Source organism: Rhineura floridana, chromosome 2 (assembly GCF_030035675.1).
Source record: "Rhineura floridana isolate rRhiFlo1 chromosome 2, rRhiFlo1.hap2, whole genome shotgun sequence".
NCBI lineage: Eukaryota > Metazoa > Chordata > Lepidosauria > Squamata > Rhineuridae > Rhineura > Rhineura floridana.
The window spans coordinates 69,036,830-69,063,622 of NC_084481.1; the positions used below are offsets into that span (position 1 = coordinate 69,036,830).

A 26,793-nucleotide genomic window follows, 5' to 3' on the forward strand; every position below is an offset into this window, starting at 1 on the left:
GCAAGCAGTCAGCACTTTAAAAAGGAGTTCTGTAACAGAATAAGGCTGCAGTCCTAGACCCAGTTACCTGGGAGTGAACCCCACTGAATTCCATGGAATTTACTTCTGAATAGACACTTACAGTATAGTGCTTGAAGGCATGTTTATGTATTCTTTTTACAAAGGAAGGAAGGTACATACAAGAGCTTCAAAATATATCTATGAATTATATTGCAATCCTAAACACATGCGGAAATAAGCACATTGAACAATGCAGAACTTATTTCTGAAATATAGGATTGCACAACCAATGCTCCTTAAATGAATGGGGAACACAGTACATTAATACTAAGATTTAAGGTGAGAACTAGCATCAGAAACTCCTTCCTTCATAAATACTCTGTTTCTGATTGGTGGGATCACTTTTTTTCACAATATGAAACTAACAGCAACTATTTGCATACCCTTGCAAGACTTAGTTTTGAATTTATTAATAGCTGCTAGAATTACCTTTGCCAAATGTCAGAAAGCTCAAGCAGCCACCCATCAAAATCGGAACAGTTACAGAAAGTATATGAGCTAATGCATTTTGTTAGGGTGACAGCTTATCCAAGGGGCAGGGCTCCTACAAAATTCACATTAAGACTGCAATCCTATATACATTTACCTGGAAGCAGGGACTATTGGACTTGTTATGATGTTGTTGTTATATGCCTTCAAGTTGATTATGACTTACAGTGACCCTATGAATCAGTGACCTCCAATAGCATCTGTCATGAACCACCCTGTTCAGATCTTGTAAATTCAGGTCTGTGGCTTCCTTTTTGGAATCTATCCATCTCTTGTTTGGCCTTCCTCTTTTTCTACTCCCTTCAGATTTTCCCAGCATTATTGTCTCTTCTAGTGAATCATGTCTTCTCATGATATGTCCAAAGGATGATAACCTCAGTTTCATCATTTTAGCTTCTAGTGATAGTTCTGGTTTAATTTGATCTAACACCCAATGATTGGTTTTTTTCACAGTCCATGGTATGCATAAAGCTCTCCTCCAACACCACATTTCAAATGAGTTGATTTTTCTCTTATCTCCTTTTTTCACTGTCCATCTTTCACATCCATACATAGAGATCAGGAATACCATAGTCTGAACGATCCTGATTTTAGTGTTCAGTGATACATCTTTGCATTTGAGGACCTTTTCTAGTTCTCTCATAGCTGCCCTCCCCAGTCCTAGCCTTCTTCTGATTTCTTGTTTATTGTCTCCATTTTGGTTAATGACTGTGCCGAGGTATGGATAATCCTTGACAAGTTCAATGTCCTCGTTGTCAACTTTAAGGTTACATAAATCTTCTCTTGTCATTACTTTAGTCTTCCTGATATTCTGCTGTAGTTACATAAGCTTTTCTGCTTTCCTCTTTAACTTTCATCAGCATTTGTTTCAAATCATTACTGGTTTCTGCTAGTAGTATGGTATTGTCTGCATATCTTAAATTATTGATATTTCTCCCTCCAATTTTCACACTTCCTTCACCTTGGTCCAATCCTGCTTTGCTTATGATATATTCTGCATATAGATTAAACAAATAGGATGATAAAATACACCCCTGACTCACACCCTTTCTGACTGGGAACCAATCAGTTTCTTCATATTTTGTCCTTACAGTAGCCTCTTCTCCAGAGTATAGGTTGTGCATCAGGAGAATCAGATGCTGTGGCACCCCCATAGCTCTGTAATTACAACATTGAAATCAGTTTTTTAAAAAAAACAACAACCACACAATAAACATCTGACAAAAATAATTCTAGAGAAAATTTTATGTATCTTTACTATTACCAATGTAGTTATCAGAACTGATTTATAGTGTACACAGGAATGATGAGCAAATACTCAAACACAAAAGGCACAACTCAGAAAAGTTAACACTCTTAATTCAATTCTTTCCTTGAGAAATGTAGGCTATAGAAATTTTTGTTGACTGAGAAACTCTTACTTTTTAAGCAAACTACAAAGGATCTATATGTGCTTGGATGTATTCCTGTGAAAATAGATAATACTGATTTTTTTAAAAAATGGCAGATTTAAAACACACACACACAATTCACACTTAAATAATATGTACAAACCATGTACCATTTATTTGTAGTATTAATATTCCACTCTTCATTGCTTATTCTCAATCCCAGAGTATGGAACTGTAAAACAAAATAATAAAAATATACAGAAAAAATGCAAAAATTACAAAATAATAAAAATAGGTCCAATGAACAACAACAAATAACAGCACCATCATAAGGCAAAGAAAGTTAAATTACAAAGAGGCCAACAGAATCCTCAATTTAACCAAATTCCTGTGTAAAATGAAACAAACTGAACTTTCAACAGACTGAACAACCAAATGGTCTCAACAACAGTTCTCATGCAAAGGCCTCATTGTGTTTCAGCAGACTCTCACTCTGTGGCTTTTGAGCAACTGAACACCTTTCACCCACTCTCCAAGTCATCCAGGCTCTTACCCTGGGTGGTCTGAACTGTTGCCTTCCAAGCATCCAGAACAAAAACCTCCCACCCCATAGTAGCAACAGAACACAACAATATTATATATTGTTTTAAATTTTTAAATCGTGTTTTAAATTGTTTTTAAAAGATGTATTTTAAATTGTATTTGTTTTTAGTTATTGTAAACCGCCCAGAGAGCTTCGGCTATGGGGCGGTATACAAGTTTAATAAATAAATAAACAAGCACAAAAGAGAGAATGGGTGGCAATAAGCCACAGGTCATCTTTCCGGTCCTGATAAAACTCACAGGCTTCAAAGTTATTAGGGCTGCTAGGGAGGGATGTGCAAGTATATTTGCTGGCCTCTTCCATCGCCCTATATGCATTTCATACATATTTCCCCCCTAAAACACACATTTTGTGCGCTTTTCAATACATCTCCCACTAAAATGTGTGTATTTCCTCCCCTTTCCCCCCCAGTAAATACATGCAATCTTGTGCACATTTTTTGGACTGAAACCACATCAAAACTGTTGGAGAAGCAAACAATCCAACTGACAGCAACTGCATTCCTTTCTGCATATAAGTCCTGGATTGATTAATTGGGTTGGTTTGCTTTAAAATGCAGTCTCTGCCTTTACTGCAAACTGATGAGGCAGTAGAACTAGCTTGACTAGTACTGTTTGTACATTGAGTGGAATGATATTGCTTGGTGGAATTGTCATATATTCCCACCCTGGGCTCCTGCTGGGAGGAAGGGTGGGATATAAATATAAATATAATAATAGTAATAAATCATATGAGTTTTGCTCTTATAGTTATGACCTGTAGTAATTTTTGAAGTGATGGAACCAATGAAGCTATAATCAAGGGGTGGATTCTCAAATAACTTTCAAAGGACATCCTCCTGAGCAATAGTCAACAGGATTCTTCAATCCTGTTCAGTTCAGTGTCTTCAGAGGAACACCCTGTCTTGACATGTTTTCCCCACACATACACACTTATGGGATCATTCAAGTGCCACATATTTGAGATTACCAAATATTATATTAGATCAAGGGTATTTTCAGAAATCCATCAGCCTTCACTGTCAGTAACTGCAACATGGAGCAATTTTGTGACAGGGTGACAGACAAGTGGTTGCAGTTGCTATAGGAAAAAAACAGGAGCAAAGGCAGCCCATCCTTTCAAGTGCACGCTTTCCCATTCCTTAACGCACCCTGCTTTTACTCAAAAGTCCCTACGTTAGATTCTCAGCTTTGTGACATATGAAAGTACAGAGTGGGATTTCAAATGATGTGTGCCTGCAGGTAAAGCTGAAGCATAGTCATAAAAACAAGACATCAATTTATGTCCATGCTTATGTCTCATGGTCCCACTGTAATGTATTTGTTTCCCTTTCAGAGCATCCTGTGGAGATCACAGAGCTAATGAATGGTGGTTTCTGCGATATACGAACTTCCAACTGTAGCAAAATCCAAGTGCTTGGACTTGGCTTCAGAGACTCTTCTGATCTTCACTGTGAGGTCACCAGGTTGAATGTAAGAAATATGGGAGCACAGATAAGTGGAAAGGGCTGTCCTTATCAGGAATCTTTTTGCATTCTCTGGGTCTATAATGTCACTGGAAGTTGGTGATATGTCCATAGTACATTTTTGAAAATAAACCAATGAATCCATCCATGAGCTTACCACTAGCTTTTTTTCCAATCCCAAATACTAAAATGAATTAGTCTAAACTGGCTTAACTCTTACTAATACATATTATGGAGCTGGAGAAATAACATGAACATCTCAGCTGGTCCCATTTCTTATTTACTGGCCTACATCTAGCGGAAGGATTCTCCTGATCCATATATATGTGTAGACTGTTGTTACTTGGACTGGAAGTGATAAGTTCTCTCTGAAGCATGTACAGTTTATACAACTGGTGTCACAGCACCTCAAGATTGGTTCATAAGTGAATCAAAAGCATGCAATCTCTTCCATTTCTCCATGTGAGCTTTTATTCCAGTTTTGCCCTAGTTCACTGAAGCCTGAAATCATAGTATTATTACTTCTCAAATTGCGCATCTGGAATCTATACGCTTGTCTGTATTTCCAAACACATTTGGATTTTAAGTATCACAGCTAACTATCTGAGCTTCCTGATACACAGCTGTACTCTACAGCTGAATGGTGGACTATTAAGATTATATTCTATATCTTATCTTGTAATATGATAGTTTTATAAGACTGCATATAGGTGAATGTATGGTTAAGAATAATGTACATTAGATAGGTTCTCCATCATAGCATTTCGAAATTGAACATGTTACAAAAAGTTTTTCTTAGTGAAGCAGAAAGATACAGAATCTTCTGTGAATTGCCAGTGGAAAGTAGACTTATATGTGACAGAATATACCTTACAGTTCCAGAAATTCACATAAAAGATTTATGTACAAATAGACTGCCATGATTCATGAAGGGCCTGGCTGGATCCCATGAATTTGAATGAGATAATTATGTATAGTTGGAAAGATCACATGAATACTACGAAATCCAGCATCAGTCGAGGATGCTATTGATAGGCTGACATGACCAGTTGGTCCCACACATTCTGTTCCTTCCAGTATTATTATATGAGCTTCCTCTAGCCACAGACCTAGTAATATAACACTTTTCACATAATATATGAATCAGGAATTGAAAGAACATTCTCAGTGTTGACATATTTGCATCACCAAAACTATCTGAGCTGAGAAGATCCAATCCATCCCTTTCAAAATCCACTTCCCACGCCATGATCATCTCAGACTGCCTTGTTTCAGTTTTATTAAAAACAGTTTTCTAGCTCTCATGAAAATAGACAACACCCCTTAAAAAACCTTGAACACATAATCATGAAGAGGCTTTCAGTATTGTAGTGATGTTCCCCCCCCCTAAAATCCTTTATTTTCTGAAGACTTGACATTGCATATTTAGGTTTTTAGGCTTTTGCTACTAAATTCTGAAGGTATTCTGAAGGAGATCCATCATTACTCATGAACTGGAGGGACAATGAAGTATGCAAAATTAACACAATCTCTGAAGCATTGTAGTACCTGCTTGAATTGTACATGCCACCCCATTATTCTTATTTTATTTAGATTTGAACATGATAAAGTTATTTGTTTCCCCCAGTAGTTCTACTGTGCAGACTGTGTTAATCCACTTTGCAGCACCACTTCTCTCCAAAATCTTCCCTAAAGAAAAATACCTGTGTGGATCATTTGAAACATAAGTATATGTAGACCTGCAATAATTCACTCACATCTCACTACTGTTTCTTGCAGTATCACAATGGTGAATGGGTATCCAGAGAACAGGAAAACACCAAAGCAATGTTCCTGAATCTGACAGTGGCAGACTGTCAGATCCCAGCTCTGAACAATACAGGAACAGGAGCTATTCGTTTCATGATGGATGTTGAACCTTACGCAAGATGGCAAGTGAAAGTAGGAATTTCTTGTGCTACTAGCAAAACAATTTTGAAAGAGATTTCTCAAGCATTGTGATGATAAAATAGATTTCTTCCTGATAATCACTGTGAATGGGAGTGCACACAAGACCAAGAGATCCTTAGCATTACCTAATAATAAATAAGAAAACAAAAGAATAGCAGAAATTACAGGCATTGGGGACATTTTAATAAGCAGTCTTAAGGTGCAAATTACAATCACTGTTCCTAGTAATCATCCTCAGCTGACATCGTGGGTGAATAAATTATTAATCATCCATATTTCATTTCTAGAGACATGGTTGAAATTCTTGATTAGGTCACAAGTGCAAAATTGCTTCAGCTTCATATTGCTGCCTATCAGGGCCTCTTTGACTCATATCCTCCATGTTGAAATTGACAAGACAGCCCTACTCAAAGAGAGGGCAGAGAATGATGCCAAACACTTGGGGCCTTAAACTGCACTGTCACTTAGTAAAAGCGTTTGACAAGGTACCTCACCAAAGACTTCTGAGGAAGCTTAGCAGTCATGGAATAAGAGGAGAGGTCCTCTTGTGGATAAGGAATTGGTTAAGAAGCAGAAAGCAGAGAGTAGGAATAAACGGACAGTTCTCCCAATGGAGGGCTGTAGAAAGTGGAGTCCCTCAAGGATCAGTATTGGGACCTGTACTTTTCAACTTGTTCATTAATGACCTAGAATTAGGAGTGAGCAGTGAAGTGGCCAAGTTTGCTGACGACGCTAAATTGTTCAGGGTTGTTAAAACAAAAAGGGATTGCGAAGAGCTCCAAAAAGACCTCTCCAAACTGAGTGAATGGGCGGAAAAATGGCAAATGCAATTCAATATAAACAAGTGTAAAATTATGCATATTGGAACAAAAAATCTGAATTTCACATATACGCTCATGGGGTCTGAACTGGCGGTGACCGACCAGGAGAGAGACCTCGGGGTTGTAGTGGACAGCACGATGAAAATGTCGACCCAGTGTGCGGCAGCTGTGAAAAAGGCAAATTCCATGCTAGTGGTAATTAGGAAAGGTATTGAAAATAAAACAGCCGATATCATAATGCCATTGTATAAATCTATTGTGCGGCCGCATTTGGAATACTGTGTACAGTTCTGGTCGCCTCATCTCCAAAAGGATATTATAGAGTTGGAAAATTTTCAGAAGAGGGCAACCAGAATGATCAAGGGGATGGAGCGACTCCCTTACGAAGAAAGGTTGCAGCATTTGGGGCTTTTTAGTTTAGAGAAAAGGCGAGTCAGAGGAGACATGATAGAAGTGTATAGAATTATGCATGGCATTGAGAAAGTGGATAGAGAAAAGTTCTTCTCCCTCTCTCATAATACTAGAACTCGTGGACATTCAAAGAAGCTGAATGTTGGAAGATTCAGGACAGACAAAAGGAAGTACTTCTTTACTCAGCGCATAGTTAAACTATGGAATTTGCTCCCACAAGATGCAGTAATGGCCACCAGCTTGGACGGCTTTAAAAGAAGATTAGACAAATTCATGGAGGACAGGGCTATCAATGGCTACTAGCCATGATGGCTGTGCTCTGCCACCCTAGTCAGAGGCAGCATGCTTCTGAAAACCAGTTGCCGGAAGCCTCAGGAGGGGAGAGTGTTCTTGCACTCGGGTCCTGCTTGCGGGCTTCCCCCAGGCACCTGGTTGGCCACTGTGAGAACAGGATGCTGGACTAGATGGGCCACTGGCCTGATCCAGCAGGCTCTTCTTATGTTCTTATGTTCTTAAGCTGCTTGTCTATGAGTTGTTTCTGTGCAGGTGTGGTAACATTTATATGGCCCAACCACATGGACATAAGCCGAACTTGTCACTCTTTTTTGTCACAGAATTCGCATGTCAGCATGCGCATACAGAAAATGCACTGCAGGCTGCTGATTCTACAGTTGCAATCTGCGTGAGCCCCTGCATGATTGTGTCACAGATAAGTGGCTACAATGTAGTTAAGTTAATGTTTAAAGGCCCCCATAGATCGCAAAGGAAAATGTGCTGGCTTTGCTTCCAACTCGGCTGGTTTCAAAGTGCCTTTTCTAGATATTTTGCAGTCTAACTGTGCTTTTAAAAAATATTTTTTTAAAACAATATTTTTCAGTGTAACTCTAAGCATGCTTATTCAGGAGTAAATCCCACTGAGCTCAAAAAGGGCTTAGACCCTGATAAATGTGCATACAGCTATAGATTATGATATATTTGTATAAACGTATTGCAAATGTATGTTTCTTTTTGCCCTCAGAGGGAGGTGGCAGTCCTAACAAGTAGAATTACACACAAAACTGTTTGGCGGCACACACTCACACAAGGACCTAATCTGAAGGATTATTGTATCTCTGTTTTCTTAAATATTACATTTTTAAAAATATAGTAAGGCATTCATGTAGTTGCCATTCTACTTGGCTGGTTCCAGAACTGTGTAGCAGTGATGACTGTGGCCCCGTGGTGGAGCATCTACTTTGCATGCAGAAGGTCTTAAATTCAAAGCCTGGCATCTTCTGGTGGGGGCTGGGAGAGACCCTAATCTGAAACCCTGGTAAGCCACTACCAGTCAGTGTAGACAGTACTGAGCTAGATGGATCATGGTCTGATTCAGTATAAGGCAGCTTCCTATGTGACCCAAGACATTTTGCTGCTTGAAGCCGAGTGCAGATCCCTCCCCCAGCAGCCACACGCTAGAACCAAAACTTTTCAAGGTTTGCTTCACAATTCAGAAACCAGTTTCTGCCTTCATCTCGTGTGCCCGCCACGTGCCTCCTGAAGTGGGTTGCTTCACCCAGCTACATGGCACCACTGACCCTGTTGCATGGGTTGTCTTTTAAACTGTGTTTTAATTGCGCTTCAGTTTTTAAATTAATTTTTATTTCATTTTATTTGCTTTGTGAGCCATTCAGAGAACTCCTGTTATGGGATGGCTATATATACGATGATATTGTGCTCAGTTCCTGCTTTCAGGCTTCCGACAGGCATCTGGTTGGCTAGATGGGCCATTGGCCTGATCCAGCAGGGCTCTTCTTATGTTTATTCACTTCAGTCTTTGCCGGCTGCACAGTGGTGATTCCTGGTGCAGTAAAACACTTAGCTGGCAGCTGGGCAGGCAGTGGCTGGGATGTAAATCTGCCAAGGCTTGGTGATAATGAGAGAAAGGGACAGAGGATCTGGGGTTTTCTTACAAGCAACAATACCAGTTGGGTTCAACAAGCAAAGTCTGATTAGGCAGCTCAGGGTTCAAACAGAGCTTGGAAAAGTTACTTTTTTTGAACTACAACTCCAAGCAGCCCAATCCAGTGGCCATGCTGGCTGGGGCTGATGGGAGTTGTAGTTTTAAAAAGTAACTTTTCCAAGCTCTGGGTTCAAAATAGCAAAACAGCAAAGCAGTCCAGGGTCCAAAAGACTCAAAAGGGTCTAGGTCATGGACGAAGCTGGTGAAGGTCCAACACTATTGCTTCCAGAGGAGGGCAAAAGACCTCTCACTGTCTTTTAAACTCCACTCCCTGGTGCAGGGGAATTGCAATCAGCCCTCCAGCTCCCAGTAGCTTGCCACCTTCAATGGCCAGAATGCCTGCACTGCTCTGTTACTCACTGACGTCTTTGCTTTGTTCACTCCCTGAGTCTGACTGAGGGGCTCCAGCTGTGTACTGAACATTTTCCACTGGAGTTGCATCTTTGGGGATTCTGCTTGTTCCCTCTCCTGGGTCTCCTGGATCTGCTGTGGCACTCCTCCTCCTCCGAGGACTCATCCAATTGAGGCATGATGTTCACTCTAGGGTTGCCAGGTCTCCGGTTTTCTGCCGGAGTCTCCAGCAAAAGGGGGCCGTCTCCGGCCTCTGGCTAGACTTTATTTAAACTGGTGGATCTCCGGCTTTTCATTGGCCCCCTCAGCCACACATGCGTGTTTTACACATGCATACGACTTGGGTTGTGGCTGGCCGCCTTCCTGCCCTTTATCAGTCAGTCAGGCAGGGTCCAGGAGTCAGGACTGCAGAGAGAGGACTTGAGCAGCCGCCGCCCAGTGAGGGATCCCTCCAGCTGCCAGCAGCAGCCCCTGCCCGCTCCCACCACCCACAGAAGTACAAGTGAGGCATGAGGGTGATGGGTGGAGGTGAGCGGTGGCAGTGGAGGCCAGGCTGGGCCGGCTCCCTCTTAGCCCCAGCCCGGAGCCAGTTCCCCTGCGGCTCAGCAGTCTCTGGTTGGGGGGGCCCATTGCTGCCACTGCCACACCGCCCAGCGGCGCCCACAACAGGAGGGGTGAAGCGGCCGGCGGCTTCACCCCTTGTGCTGTGGGTGCTGCTACGCGACAGCAGCCGCGATGGGGCTCCCTCAGCAGTCTCGGGCTGGGGGGGCCATCGTGGCCGCTGCCGCCCAGCAGCACCCACAGCACGAGGGGTAAAGCCGCCGGCCGTCCTTCTTGGAGCAGGGGAACCGGCTCCAGGGCTAAGAAGGAGCCGGCCCAGCTGGCCCTCCATGGCTCCGCCTGTCAGCCTCAGCAGGAGCCGTGGAGGGCAGGCTGGGCCGGCTCCTTCTTAGCCCAGGAGCCGGTTCTCCTGCTCCTGAAAGGATGGCCGGCAGCTTCACCCCTCCTGCTGTGGGCGCTGCTGGGTGGCAGCGGCCACGATGGGGCTCGCTCAGCAGTCTCGGGCTGGGGGGGCATCGCGGCCGCTGCCGCCCAGTGGCGCCCACAGCAGGAGGGGTAAAGCCGCCGGCCGTCCTTCTTGGAGCAGGGGAACCGGCTCCGGGGCTAAGAAGGCACCAGCCTGGCCTGCCCTCCACGGCTCCGCCTGTCAGCCTCAGCAGGAGCAGGAAAAATTTGTTCAACAGCAGCAAACAAAAAAATCAGGTAATGCTTAACAGAGCAATCTGGCTGGGGCTGGGAAGGGAAAGAGTAGTGGATTCCCCTCAGCATCCGCAGCCCTGCCAACCAGGATATAAAGGTGGAAGGGGGGGTTTCTTTTTTTGCATGGCCAGGCAGAGGCTTAGATTCTCCAGGAAGAAGACCAGCTGTGGATCCATCACTGTCTCTGCTCCACTCCTTCAACATCCCATTTTGGAGCCTTAGCAATGGCTACTGCCAATGGAAACATTGCCAGTGGTAGCATGCAGTCCCCTATGCTTTCAGCAAGCCCAGCAGAGGCCTCCATGGCAACATAAAAACACACAGACACTCTGCCAGAGGGACATCTCTATAGCATCATAATTCCCTCCAGCAGTATGGAACAGGGAATAGGATTGCTCTGCCCATATAGATCCTAAAAACTGGAATAATCCTCAAATTCATTAGATCTCTAGCATGACAGAATACATAAGATGTGGAGTTATAGCTATCTCATTAGCTGTACTTTTGATTTCTCATAAATAATAATCATCCATAATATCTTAATCACTATTCTTCAAATAGTAACTTTTTCCTATTTTGTCCAACATAGTATTTTCCTATAAGAAGAGAGTTGTATTTTGCAACATAATCTGAAAGACTGATGCACTGACCAGGCTGTTGGTATTACTTAATATTTATTTATTATACTTACATCCTGCCCTTCCTCCAAGGAGCCCAGGGTGACATTCATGGCTCCCTTTTAAACTCAAAACAACCCTATGGGAGGTTGAAGTGGCTGAGGCTGCAATCTAGTACACACTTACCAGGGAGTAAGTCCCAATGGAACTTACTTCTGAATAGACATGTACTGAATTGCAGCCTGAGTCTCTGTATGTGAGAGGCCCACACCCATCAAGCTTTGTGGGCAAGTGGGGATTTAGAAATCTGAATCTCAGTGGTCCTGGTTCAGCATACTAACCATTATACATGCTGACTCCCAGTAAAAATACTGGGGGTATGTCTCACATTAAAGATTTCCGAAACAGTTCACTGGGATATTCTCCAGTACATGTTGTTAAGTGACTTCAAGTTGATTACAACTTACGGCAACCCTATGAATCAGTGACCTCCAATAGCATCTGTCATGAACCACCTTGTTCAAATCTTGTAAGTTCAGGTCTGTGACTTCCTTTATGGAATCAATCCATCTCTTGTTTGGCCTTCCTCTTCCCCCCCGCCCAGCATTATTGTCTTTTCTACTGAATCCTGTCTTCTCATGATGTGTCCAAAGTATGATAACCTCAGTTTCATCATTTTAGCTTCTAGTGACAGTTCTGGTTTAATTTGTTCTGACACCCAATTATTTGCCTAGAATGCCCTCCCTTGTCCTTAACATGGCTGCAACCATATCTACTCAGAAGTAAGTCCTATTAAGTTCTATGGGGCTTAGTTCCTTAATAAGCATCTTTACAGTTGCTGCCTTCAGGGGCATCTATCTGTGTTCCCATCTAACATCTCTGCAACACTAAGCTCCTTTCTGCCAATAATGGCCTGGCCTGAGGGCACGTAAACCCTTCTTGCCAGAAGCAAGTAAGCTAGATTAAATGTTCCCTAAAGGCGTTGAACTGTGACCTGGCAGACCAGGGTTCGAATCCTCACACAGCCATGAAGCTCACTGGGTGACCTTGGGCCAGTCACTGCCTCTCAGACTCAGAGGAAGGCAATAGTAAACTACCTCTGTCTGAATACTGCTTACCATGAAGACCCTATCTGGGATCAACTTGAAGGCAGTCCATTTCCATTTTGCATCACCCTAAGCTTGTGAGAAAGAATGACCTTGTCACTTCAGATGGACCTAGGAACACCCTATTTTAGGTAAGATTTCTATTTTAATCTCCAGAGAATTTTTTTTAAATGGCATGCTCCAAGCAACTGTGGTTGATACAATGTATCATGCATATGATGTCACTAGGGCCCGCCCCGTGACATCACTAGGGCCCGCCCCATGACATCACTAGGGCCCGCCCCCATTTTCTCAGGTTTTTGAATGGCTCCTACCTGGCAACCCTAGTTCACTCCCTAAAATGTAGTGATGGCCACCAGCTTGGATGGCTTTAAAAGATTATTAGACAGATTCACAGAGAATAAGGCTATCGACAGCTACTAGCCATTATGACTATGCTCTACCTGTAGTACTGGAGATAATTTGCTTCTCAGTACCATTTGTGGAGGTACTGAGAATTGGGGAGGGTGCTATTGCACTCAGCTTCTGCCTGTGGGCTTCTCATAGGCATGTAGTTCACCACTGTGGGAGTAGGATGCTGGATTAGATGGGCCTTTGAGCTCATCCAGCAGGGATGTTCTTATGTTCTTAAATCTAGCCAATAAATAAATTCTAGAAAATAACCTTTCAGTGGCCCTTATATGTGCATACCCTTGCTCTGCTGGATTTGTTTATCTCCCACCCTGTATACTGAGTATCTATAGTAGCTTCTTGGTCACAACAGCAAAAACTCACAAGAAGAGATTTCTGACCTGAAGCCTTAGTGCCTCAGTGGTGCCATAAGGGCAGGACTTTGGGGCAAAAGTCTTGAGCCCCACTCAGCAAAATGAACAGGTGGGGCCCTAAATGCAGAAGGGCTAGCTTATAACACTTAGAGGTAAGTGAAGTAATACATAATTACCCTCTAAAGAGATTCTCTCCACACACACCCCAAGGCCATTAAGTCAGAAATCACAACACTGTGTAATTGGTGGAGAAGGTGGCTGGCTGCAGCAACAGTCCTCAACAGGGTGTGATGGAGGGGTGTACCTACTCCAATGGTTTTCAGGAATGGCTGATGTGTGTGTGTGTGTGTGTGTGTGTGTGTGTGTGAATGGGACTATGTTGCTGCCCCAGCTTCCCAACACCACAGGTCACTGCCAATGACCAAGAGGGAGAAGTGAAGGCGTGAGACATGGGGAGCTTGGTATGGTATGGCACATGGCGGCAGGGGCTCCAATGGTGTTGGGTAGCTGCACTGCCCCACCAGCCACTACTTGATACCAGAAATGGACAGAACTGATCACTCTCTTGACCTCTGACTCTGAGAACTTTGGCATGGTATTAGGGGGGGAAAGGTGCCCCAGTGGGCTCTTTATATGTATGAGGTCTGTGGCAGCCTTTCCCAGCCTTTGGGTCCCCAGATGTTCCTGGACTATGATTCCTATCATTCCTGACCATTGGCCATGCTGGCTGGGGCTGATGGGTATTGCAGTCCAACAACATCTGGGGACCCAAAGGTTGGGAAAAGCTGGCCTATGGTTCAGATTGTCTGTCTACTAGGACTGTGCTGTTTGGTAACCATATCTTGTGGTAAAACACCAGGACACTGCTGATCTGAGACCTCAACGTTTATGTTCCAGAGATACAGCAAACTTACCTCACGGGGTTGTTGTGAGGATAAAATGGAGATGGAGGAGAACCATGTTTGTATGCCACCTTGAGCTCCTTGAAGGAAAGATGGCATATAAATATAATAGTCAGTGCTTTGTTTAGGTAAAAAATGAGGTGTTGGGATTCATATCTTGATAAAAGTGCAGGGGGGGAGGACAAAATTGTTGCTGTGGGTTGGAAAACAAAGAAGATGCCAAATATTCTACCTGCTCCACAGGATACTTAAATCTCCCGCTATGCCCATGACATACAACAGAACAGTTTGGATGACTTATAGACATTTTTTTTGCTGTAGCTTATCAACTTTTGAGGAGATCGATATTTATTTTTCTTTTAACCAAAGCACAGCCAGCAAAAGAATGGGGTTTATTTGCATATCTTATTAGAAAGAGACTGTTGAAGTTCTAATCATTATTAATGTTCATTGGTTTAATCATTAGATCTGTGCTGAGAAAATGAACATCTTAAGGGCTTTAGTAAAAGAAAGAAATTAAGGTTAAAATTGCATTAAGAGCGATCAGTTTATACAGATGAGGTAGAACTTTTGCCTGCAAGACAGCACAATGCTAAACTAATCCTTCTTTCCTACTCACAGCTTGATTTGCTTAGGCCTAGAATCCATTTTCAGCATTAGGGGTTGTTATCTGTTGCATCACCTCCTACATTAACATTATCTGGGACCTTTATTTCAATATTTGCTAGCTCACGACAAGACTCGGTCTGACTGAGTGCAGAGTACATTGACCCACCCCAACAAATAGATACATCCAGTCCGAAATGGAGGCGTAACTTCCCATTTCAGATTTGAGCCACAGATCACACACTTTGCAAATTAAACCCTAGCTAGAGGCCCTTGAAATAGTCCCCCCTCCCTGTTGAAATGCCTTTTGAAAAATGCTCTTGTCTATGAAGAACATGGCTAGATACTTCCTCTTCTAAATCAGATGCTGGGAGAATTGGATTCATTCTTACAATTGTGCTAAGTTATGCTCATTCAGTTTCAGTTTCTCTGAATAGATTCTAAAGTTATTTTCCAACTTTGAATTGCAAATGCTGGGCACCGTAATCTCTCCACATACACCAGTACCACCTGTTCACACCTGAGTGGAAACAGCTAGTAATGTCTTGTCAGTTTAAAAGAATGTAATGTAGCATTCTTTGGGACACTTCGCTTAATGCTGATCTTTGTATCCCATTCTCAGTTCACCAAGAAATATCAGTTGTGTTATGTTTTCTTTTGTTTTTAAATTCTTTACAGAAGTTTTCTTTCTCTTCTTCCTCTCTTCTGTCTCCCACAGCGATGGCCCACCATATTGCACCGTGAGACTTCCTCTTTCAGCTTGGACTCAGGTGGCCAGTCCTGGCCAATAGGATTGAGTCTGGTGTCCCCCTAATTAAGAGAGATGCAACTCCTTAAGCATTCCCTTTCTCCACTGTATCATTCTGCCCACCTGCCTCCAAGTTGTGTGGGATTAGCCAGTTGTCTCTTCTGGCATTGAGTTAGATTTTTTTCCAGTGCCCCATAACTATCTGTTGTTATCACCTCTTTGGACCTGCTGCTTGTCTAGACTCTGGGTATGGTGTATTCTCTTTTAGCTGATTGGGCTTTTGTCATAACTTTTAGCCATTCTCTGTAGGCAGGGGAGGAGATCAACATTTCTACCCCTGGTGAGCACTCTTGGTGAAGAGCACTTAACCAATCTACCTCCCTTTGCTGACCCTCTTGTGAGGATCAGCTTGTTCAAATGCTCTTAAGCATTGAGGACTTCATCTTTCTGAATGCTGACCAACAAGGGTGGAGAGAAGCAAGCAAGTGCCCCCCTTGGCTCACCTTTATGGTAAGCTGGCACTTTCCATCTGAAAATGATTTTGGGTGTGTAGCCTTGAACCAGGGTGGTATCATCATATGAGAGTTGGGTGCAGAGTCCTCAGCATTCCTCAAGTCAGAAGTACTTGCAGCGTTGTTGTTTGGCTATAGTTGCAGATCCTCAATTATTTAGTTCAATAAAAGTTGCAACCTCTTTACCATATTTCTTGTCTCACAACTTTATTCTGGGAGTGGGTGCAGTGATGAGATTTAGACTGTAAGCTCCTTTATGAAGGGCCTGTCCTGTTTGCTTTAATGGGTATTTACTCTGGTGCTGATGGTGGTGGTGCTGATGGTGATGAAGAGTGGCTGAACAAAGCAAGATCGTTAGTTAACTCACACATTTGGAATCCCATTTGTTTGTCTGTATGCAGTAATTCCAGGGAACATTGGGATATCAGAATGAATCAGCATTTTGTACACCTGTTTCAAATGTGATTATCAGGCTGATAGATGAAACCGTTTTCAAACAGGAGAAGATGCAAAATATAACACAATGCAGCTCCTTTGACAACTGAGATGACAGTCTGAAAGTTGGTCTTTCATGAACACTGAGACACTGGAGTGACAGTTGGTGTGCACATTCAGGGCACTATACATTTCAAGTGTAAATGCAAGATCAGCCCCTGTACATTTTTGGGGGGCGGAGCAGAAAATATGTTAAACATATAATAAAATATCTCCCTTTAAGATATTGAAATGAAAGTTAGTGTGCATGTTGGGGTCAAAATTCTGTATTTCAAGGTCAAGCACATGCTCAGCCTCAGGGCCGGCACCATCCTGAAGTGGGCCCTTGGGCACCATACTGCAGGGCCCCTCAGTGGCAGTGGTGGCAGCAGCAACACTTCCACTGCCAGGGGCTTAAATAGGCCCAGCTGCATCATGGATTAGTGTGCTATGTGCACACGCCTGGCATCACCCAAGATGACACAGCGCCATGGCATTGCAGAAAGTTATGCAGCCAGCCTGCACCACCGGCAGGGGGGGTTGCCTGAGAGGGTGGTTGCCGCTTCACGATCTGATGCTAGCATGGATTGAAGAGCAGGAGCTATACCTGCCCAGCCCCAGCAGTCCCAGTAGCATGGGCCCCTCTCAGTGCCAGGGGCCCTCAACCAGTGCCCAACCTGGCCACCTGCTGCCACCAGGCCTGCTTAGTCTTTCTACCATTTAAAAGGAGTGGTGGTGGAATGCAAAAGAATATTTCCATGCAATATACATTTGGTATATTGAACTTTGGTGTGCATGTTTAGGACACAATCCTATATTTCATGTTTAAACCTGAACTTGATTCCTACTCCTGTTTCCAAGAAGAGACCTATCAAACACTATTCGTGACTTACAGTAGCATTTTCATCACCAATAACAACAATAAATAATAACGATAATATTTCATTATTTACTGAACCTCCATATAGCCAACGATTGGCCTAGGGTTGCCAGATTCAAAGACCAATTCCTATGCTAAAGAAAAAAAGTGGGGTGGGGGTTACTGGGAGAATGATTGCTTGGAAATCTGTGGAGAAGAGAGCCATATCTTTTAAATGTCCACATTACAACAGAGATGACATTGTTGACATTATCTAAAAATGCAGGATGTATTCTACTCTCAAACAGTTTCAGGCCAGACCTGGCAACTTGGCAATGTGTGAGATAATAGATCAGCAGTGGGGAACATTTTATGCCTTGAGGGCCGCATTCACCCTTGGCTAATCCTCAGGTACTACATGCCAATAGTGGTCATGGCTAAAGTGAATGTGCCACCCCACACTCTTGCATGCACACACATACAACAGAAAATACAGTATGCACACAAATACAGCACACACATACAGCCCTCTCCTCAGCGGAGTGTGGAGTCCACCAGCAGCGAATGTCTAAAACTCCCCTTCCTTACCATCTGCCTCTCCCACATATTCAGCTGATACAACTGAACAGTGGCCAAGAGAGGGCTGCTCCACTGGGAGCCCCCATTTTAAGGCACTTCATGCACCTTGAACTAATAGATCCCAACAGAACTGGCTTCTCTCATTTCTTGTCTTTCCTGATGGGGAAGAGCCACTGGAAAACATTTTTGGACAGTGGTCTTTCCTCTTTTCCTTTCTCATGGGGGCTGAAAACCCATAAACCGGAAGTATTATTTCTTCAAATTCTTGGACAATTAACATAAAGGATTTTTTGTCTAACAAGGAGCAGAAGGGCAGGTGAATTCCTACACCACCTTGTCCAGCTGAATGCCTGGTAACAAGATCCAGGTATCACCATCATCATGCCAGCTGTATGTATTCAAATATTATGTAAAAAGTAACGTTTGTTATGATATGCAAAGTAGAGCATGGACTTACTTTTTCTTGTCTACTATTCTTGCGTCCAGTTAAACAGTATGCAACAAATACTTAATAGCAGAAAAATCAGCCCCGATTTTCTGTGCATTTCTCCTCAGATTGAACACTTCAGGTTACGAATAAATGATGGTATTGAGTATAGAAATTTGGATGGTATCAAGGGCAATGGCTGCCATCCAGAATCATCTTCCTTCAAAGCAGGCTCAATAAAATCTTGTTGATATCCATGAGATTCTTCTAGAATAAACGCTTTATGACTTGCAGTAGAATGTCTGAAGCAAGATTTATTGTTCAGAACTGTGTCAACGTGAGTAAGAAATTTACAGGAAGAGGTTAAACAGAGCACGTAGTTATCAGAAACTCGAGATTTTATCTGAGTGAAAAGATATTTTGGTAATAAATGAATGGCTTTTCAGTTTGCGGCATCAAGTGATTTGTTAGCTTGCAGGAAAGTAACTTGCAAGTGGTTTAATTTATCTTCTTGGCAGACATTTAATTTAGGGGTGTATTGGGCATGTGCTTTAGAATGTGCAGACGGTATCTATATGGAACATGATCACATAAAATGATTTGATATATTTTTTGTATATTTTAGATTTCTAATGATGGATTCCAGTACAGTAATTCGAAAGTTCTGACCTTGTATGACGGAGCCTGCCAGGATTGTGAATTCCATCAAAATGGGCTTTGTAAATTAAAGGTAATTTCAAAGCACTTAGAGGTTTAATACAGACCATCCATCTTTTTCTTAACCCTCCAGTTTCCTTAGATTCACTGTGTAGCTTGACAAGCCTTGGAGAAGCAAATGTGTTTATTGATCAGCTGGAAAGCTAAATATATTTTCTTCCATTCACTTGTAAATTCTGCCCTTTTTTGATATTAATGGCCAGGAAACCACAAAAGGTACATAAAAAAGACTTCTTTCAAATATAATATTTTATATTCATGCAGAACTTAGCACCTTTGTGATGGAAATGTTCATGAAAATAAATTAAATTTGGGAAATAACAGAGGTTCTGTGATTATCTCTGACGAAGCATCTTTCACATTCAGAAGATTCCTGTTTGTTCAGAGCCTTTGCTAGGATGACATTTCTCTCCCTTTCTGCAAGCAACATTTCTTTGTAATGAGTGGTGTCAAATCCTTACCAGTCCTCTCAGATTTACTGTAGGTGTTGTAGCTACCAACCCTATTACCTCTGTGCCTATTATCTTCAAGTGCTTGCCACAGCTGAGAAACAACTCTGAATAGGGTTGTTACTCTCAGAACTGCTCTGTGGTGACTTTTTAACACTGAGGCAAGGTCTACTACAGTTTATTTTGAGACGCAGCTTTGGCAGGTATTTCTACCAGCATATTGTTTTCTTTATACAATGTTAAGTTCAATATTTTAGCCTTTACACCATGGCATAGTTCAGCCAGCACGTTAGCTGATTTAGGACTATGCAATCAATTGTTAATTTAGTAACTTTCCAACCTGTTGGCTCTGTCTCCTCTACATTACGTGAAATATATTGTATTTTGAAAGGTTATGCAAAGCTTTGGGGTTTCGTTAGAAATGAACAACCCAGGATCAAACAAAGGATTGCTGTGAAGCAAATTAAATAATATAGTATTATAAATAATATGGTCCATCCCACCCTAATCCTTCTACCACCCATGTGAGGGAAAGAAAGAGGGAGTAAAGATGGAGAAAAGATCTCATCTGACCAATCAGCTCACTGCATCACAGAGGAGAGGAGAGGAGAAAGGCCCTGGGGGAAAAACTGCTGCTGCCTCCACTACTGGCTTTCCTGAATAGGGGTGACCAGTGTTTGATGGAATGGTGTGCAGGGCTCCTAGCAGTTCCTGGACCCACAGCCCACAGCTCTGACCTCACTGAAAAGGCGGAGACTTGGAGCAGTCAGGTTAGGCTAGCTCATTTCACAGAAATTGTAAATCAAGATTTACCCATTCCACCTATCTGTCAGTGGCCCTGGCAACACGCAAAACCCAGGCTTACATTATGTTGGAGCTGCTGCTCTTCAAAAACACACTGTGGACTACCAGCATGAACCTTGCAGACCACAGTTTGGGAACCTCTGATCAAGATCATTGTGTTCAAGCAAGCCTGTCTTTTAGTTTAGCAGAGGTAATCACTTACAGCATAGGTACCTGAAGCTTGTAATTGAAAACTTAAAAAAAAAAAGATTATCTCCTTTGTAAATTTTGAATTATAAGCTTCAGATGCCTATCCACTAAATCAGGAGTAATCACTACAGTGCCCTCCAGATGATGTTGGATTCCAGTTCCCACCTCTCTGGCCATTAGCCATGCTAGCTAGGGATGATAATCTGGAAGGCACCATGTTGGCTACCCTTGTACTAAATCTGCTATTTTCAGACTAGCTCCTAGTGTTAGTGCAGCTCGAGAAAGTAAGCAAGAGGGATAGAACTCCAACATGCAGCCTCTGTTTATTGCAACTCTCTGTCCTAATTGGCACTCTGCACTCTTTTATTTTCTAGAGGCCACCAAATTGGGTGGGTGGAAGCTGGCAAACTACTAGGGAAGGCTTGGCAACCCAGATCAGCCCAGGGGCTGGTGGTTCACTACCGCTGTTCTATGCCACTGCAGCTACAGTTTTTTGGGGTCTTCAGAAAAAGTATGTAGAGGAAGCTGGGATTTTATGCAATAGAAATGTTTGTTCAGTAGGGGATTGGATGTTGGGGCAGCACCACTCACCTCACCTCCTGACAGCTGAGTTTCTGCTGCATACTGGGAAGAAGAGGGGAGGGGCAAGGCAGCATGGAGGTCAGCATGGTGCAAACGCACTGGCAGGAGAACCAGATTGGTTCTGCTGCTGTGTTTGCACCACATCAACCTCTTAGACATCTCTCACTACCCCCTCTCCTTCCTGGTAAGCAGCAGCAACTCACCTGCTGGGAGGTCAGGTGAGCGGTGCTGCCACACCATGCTGTCTGCACCTGGCTTTGTATAAGAACTTAATTATTGCACACTGCATTGCATAACATTATTCAGACCATTTAGAGGGAGGACTAGAAAGAGCCTGGGAGAGATCCTGCCTTGTTTTTTGTTTCTGTTTTTTAATATGATCTTTTCCTGTATGCCTTCTTCTAGTGTCCTTGTTTCTATAGAAGCAGCTTGGCTCTGGGCATGAACTGTGAAAAGTCTTGGTGCTTAAGTCAAGATAGGCAAGAAGGGGAGTTAGTCCTGAGGCCATAACACATATACAAATTAAAATTTCAGAAGCACATTTTTCCATCCCATTATGAGTAAGGATTTGTATTCTTACATGGGAACATGTGGCATTTTCCACTTGACAAATGGCTTTCAAGCAGATTGGCAGTTTGAAAATGTAAATATATGTACATGAAAGGGATGTTTTAGGAAGCTCTGAGGAACCAGTTTCACTTTACATATCAGATTATAAAACAGAGTTTTTCAATAACTGTAGTGTATGAAAAAGCCCTAATTGTCGTACAAAATTTTAGATATTATCCCCTTAGTGGAGCCCAATTTCAGCAGGACCAGATAATTAATCACCCTGATAACAGGTGTCTGGGATTTACAATTGTATACAACATATTAAGGATTCTCATGTGATTTTTTGTTACAGTGGCATTATCTGAAAGCGTGAGATAAGACAACTACAAAAAAAAAATCACAATAAGCTGGCAAATCCTATTTTATTACAGAAATTTAAAAGAATATACTTATATTGTTCCCCTCGGGAACACAATGCTAGGATTTAAATTGTTGTCATTTCATTATTCCTATAGCAAAATATTTCAAGCAATTATTGACTGCTAATTTGTCTGTTTCTCCCATCCCTCCTGGTAGGGAAATGCTTGCAGTATAGATGGGCTATGTCATGCAAAAGGTGATTCAAGCGTTACCAGCCCTTGTCTTCTCTGTGAACCTGAGATTTCCAAATTCACATGGTCTATCAATGAAAGTAAGCCCAACATGCATAAAAGATTCTATGGTATTCAAATTTTTGGTATGAAAATCCATATTTTTTTGGGAGGGGGAATTATTCTTCATCTGGACGTGTATTTTATGTACATTTCTGGCATTCCTCTTGGCCAGTCTTCACTAACCTTGTGTTCTCCTAAAGTTTTAGACTATAACTCCTATCTGTGCTGTGCTGGCTGTGGCTGCTGGAAGTTTATCTGAAACATCTGGAAGGCAGCAGGCATGCAAAAACTGCTGCAGGGTGTAAGCCACTTTCTCTGAAGAAGGCAGATTCTAATTAATAGGAATACTCTACCACAAAGTGTATTTTGGATCCTAATGATTACCTAGTGGGTGCTCAGATGTTTCCACATTCTCTTCCAAGACTATTGGAATAGTCTAATTGGATGTCATCAAAGCATGAATTATGGTGGTCAAGCAACTTATGTTCCAGCAGCAAACAAAAACAATAAAAGTCACTTTAGACCACAGCTAACACATGAGAACAATGCTGTGTTCAACAGTCTCCCCAAACTACAGGGGATGTTGGACTTCCCCAAAGTGGGCCTTACAGACGGATGACTTGATCCAAAAAAGAGAGATGCCAAGTCACTCTGTCCACTGAGTCCCCTGCTGTCATCAACTCTGTCTTATCCAGCCTGGGGATGAGGGAGAAATTCAATTCAGTTCACATTTAAAGCTGAATCTATAAAATTAGTACTTTTTGAAACAGTATGAGAACTGAAACAGAGCCATCCTTCAAAATTCACATCTATTTGAATTTTGCAAATGTACTTCTCCAAGCAATGTTTGCAAAAATGCACCTAATAGGGGAAAGCATGCATAAAGATGAATATACAAAAATGCATTTATATTAGAAGAAATTGCTTGCAAAAATGTTTCCCTTAATTAAAACTGCATACAAAATGCCCTAAAATGATGAAGAATTCTCAAGAATTGTTTTTAAATCACAAATTGCTATAATAATGTGGGCAAATGATTTTAAGATTGGAAAAATGAGAAACTGAGAGAATCTAAATTGATAGAAGTTTCCATCACTAATTCAGACTGAGTTTATTCACCCTCCTCAAGTCCTCCACTGATTACATGCATCTACGGCCAGAGTTTGATTCTAATGGAAGGAGGAAGTCGAATCTCCGGTAAAAGGGGTCGAGCTCCACTCAGCCTTCTATCCATCCATGGTCGGTAAAATGAGTACCCGGCATATGCTGGGGGGTAAAGAAAGGCTGGGGAAGGAACTGGCAATCCCACCCCATATATACGGTCTGCCTAGTAAAACATCACAAGACATCACCCTAAGAGTCGGAAATGACTCGCACTATAAGTGCGGGGACACCTTTACCTTTACCTTTATTACCGTATATTCCGGCGTATAAGACGACTGGGCGTATAAGACGACCCCCAACTTTTCCAGTTAAAATATAGAGTTTGGGATATACTCGCCGTATAAACTATATAAGTCTTATATAAGGTAGTTTACTATGCTCCTAAATCCAGGGATTATCATGTGGCCCAGAACATCGCCCCACTGAGGAGGGGAGATTTCGATTGATCTTCTCAGCGCCCCCCTCCCCAAGTCTTTTCCCTCCAGATTCTGGCTGGAAACCCCACTTGGGACTTCCCCGTCCCCTTCTCTCCAACCCACCTCACCTCTCTCTCTCTCTTTCTGTCCCTTCACCCAAGTGGACAAGCGTGGCTGGGGGCTCACCAGGTCCTCCTGGGCGCGGAGGAGAAAGGCCAGCTTCCCCGCGCGGATGGGGCGGGCTGGACAGAGGCAGAGGTGAAACTTTGCCTCCTATTTCAGGCTGCTCCGGGTTGAAGGAGGAACCTCGCGGTAAGATGGCTTTGCTCCCTCCACGCATCAGCCTCCAAGGATCGTGCAGAAGGCAAGACGGCGAGGAGATCATGCGCTGGAGGACCCAGACGCTCCTTCCCAGATTTCCTGCCTCTCTAGGAATCAATCCCTATAATTTAACCCTTAGAAAGCCAGGCAGGAATCCAAGGCGGCCGCGCTTGCTGTTTTAAAAGGTTGTTGTTATTCCTGGGGAACTCCGTTGGGGGGGGGATTCTTCCTGACCCGGGTCGCTAATTTTTCCTGTTTTTCGTCTAACGGCCATCAGAGAGACCGCGGCTGCGGTTCTCTCTATTCCCAGCGGGAGCTTGCGGCTGCAGCTCCCGCCGTTACCCCCCATTTGCCCAAGTTCTCCCCGGGAGCCTTTTGTGGCTTCTCCCTCCTGTATCTGGCCGTTTCGAGTCAATTCGTCTCAGGCTCTGCCGAGGCTTCCCTCCTCAGGGCAGTAACTTCTTGAGCCTCGCTGCGTTGCCTTCCTCGCCGCGACGGTCTCTCTGGACGGCGGGTGCGACTGCTTCCACTCCCGCTGCAGCTTTTTTTTTTACTTAATTTTCCCGCTCTTTTTCAGCACCCGGCGTATAAGACGACCCCCGACTTTGGAGAAGATTTTCCGGGGTTAAAAAGTCATCTTATACGCCGGAATATACGGTATATTACCTTGATGTTTTTATTGAGAGTCATTTGTTTTTGTTGACTGTGAACCATGATGAGGATTGTTTCCAATAGGAAAGGAGAATATAAAATTTAAAAACAAAGGAAACAAAAGCTTTCCTGAAGGCCTTCCATAGGTTTCCCACACTTGATGTAACAGTTTCTAACTAAAAATGTCTAAGAGGAATTTTATCATATCTGCCAACTGCAGTTTAACATTCACAACAGTGTCCACAATCAAAGTCAAATGTAAGGGCATGCCATTAAAATGTTAAAATAAGTTGTGTCCCCCCACAGCCATATAAGCAGAGAGAAAAAGATAAAGGGGCATCCAAGCTATGCATTTAAAGCACATCTATATCACTTGGCTTCCCCCAAAGAATTCTGGGAACTGTTGTCTAGCCCTCACCCAGATACAATTCCCAACACCCTTCACAAACTAAGGGATGCAATCAATGATCTGTTTTCATCCAGCAATTTTCAAGGGCTGCTGGTGGTGGTGGTGGGGCTTGAGAACCACTGACTTAAGGGAATTAAAACATTCCATACATTAGATATTGCTGCGTGTTGCTATTTTGTTTAGATAACCAGTCGCCTGTGTTCCAAGCACCAGCCAGCCAGCTTCTGACATTTGTGGGAGAGAATTTTGTTTACCAGCTGCTAGCCGTGGATCCTGAGGGATCAGCAGTGCTGTTTACCTTAGAAGGTGGCCCTCCAGAAGCCTCCCTCTCTCCTGCTGGCCTTCTCATCTGGAAAGTCAGTTCTGCAGAATCGGAGAGCTTTGAATTTGCCGTGTCTGATGAATGCAATGCACAAAGCAGACATTCAGTTCAGGTAGGAAAGGGGACCTCTTCAGAAAACTGGCTTAACATGCTATTGGTTGCTTCCATTACAGCTAATAATTGGTTACTATCTTTAAAAAGCTAAGACTTCAGCTATTTTCAAGTAAGGGCATATTATCCAACATGACAGTAATGATCAATTAATCTAATAAATATCTCAAAGAACGTAAAACCCGTATATACAATGAACAAGAGAGGGTACTATCGATTGCTCTCTGAAAGAACACTTTTGCCGAGCCTGTTAATGGCTCATTAATCTGCTTTAAAATTCACTGTGTGCCTTTGGATCTTTGAAGACAAGCACATAGCAACATAAAAGACCAGGTTTTCACCATAAAGGGGAGCGTATAACTCATTTGCAACAATAGTTTTAGAGGTTCCTATGCTCTTATGTCATTAGTCCACAGCCTTGGTTCCTTGGCAGTGCTTCTGTTCTGCTTTGTCTTTATTGCACGGTGTTCCATTAATCCTACAATAGCATGGGCTAATAAGGTAAATGCATAGGAAGAAGCAGCTTACAACTAGATATGTCTGGCTAACAATGGGTGACTGTGAAAGAGCCTGGAAAGAGATACGTGCAAGATAAACATTCACCAAGGATATTCAACATAGAATTTACATAGTATGCCACCCAGACTCACCTGGGGATGCAAGCAAAAGGGGGGACAATTGGGAGTCAGATTCATAGCACACTTAAGGCCGTACAACTGCCACTGAAAATGGTAAGCAGGTGACTAGCTCTCCCCTTCCTCTTTGCAATGGGTTAGAAGTTAACTGTGTCCTGACGTCATGATATTTCATGTTTACTTGCCCCCATGATATGGAGCAGGGGTGGTGAAATGCAGAATGTTGTGACATCAGGAGATGGGTCCGTTCTATTAGAAATCAGGTTCTATTAGATACAAAGGGTGGGGGAAAGTAATGTATACCTTCAGTTCTCAGTGGTTGCCGTGTACTTATCACGTTCTGAAGTTTGAGTATCCCATCCAAGTGCCCTCTCCAGCAGATGTGTGGAGGGTGGCAACAAGAGAGAAGGCCTTTTCAGTAAT

At 42.9% G+C, this 26,793-nt stretch overlaps 1 protein-coding gene and 1 long non-coding RNA gene across 10 annotated transcripts in view; one reads left to right on the top strand and one right to left on the bottom strand.

The window, feature by feature from the left end:
- Window positions 1–981: 981 nt before the first annotated feature.
- LOC133376543 (uncharacterized) lies at window positions 982–26,451 on the bottom strand. Its single transcript, XR_009760515.1, has 4 exons — window positions 26,386–26,451; window positions 25,601–25,698; window positions 2,111–2,172; window positions 982–1,707 (listed from the first exon to the last, which is right to left on the bottom strand). It is a non-coding gene; the product is annotated as an uncharacterized LOC133376543 (long non-coding RNA).
- The window catches only part of LOC133376541 (neurogenic locus notch homolog protein 1-like), a 231,175-nt gene continuing 230,047 nt past the window's right edge, over window positions 25,666–26,793 (top strand). For 8 of the 9 annotated variants that reach the window (XR_009760513.1, XR_009760514.1, XM_061608888.1 and 5 more), the window contains exon 1: window positions 25,666–25,736. Coding sequence is in view for 6 of the 9 variants with exons in the window: in XM_061608888.1 (XP_061464872.1) it covers window positions 25,706–25,736 (31 nt within the window). In the remaining 3 variants the exon portion in view is untranslated. The remainder of the gene's footprint in view (window positions 25,737–26,793) is intronic. The other variant, XM_061608886.1, reaches the window with a different exon arrangement.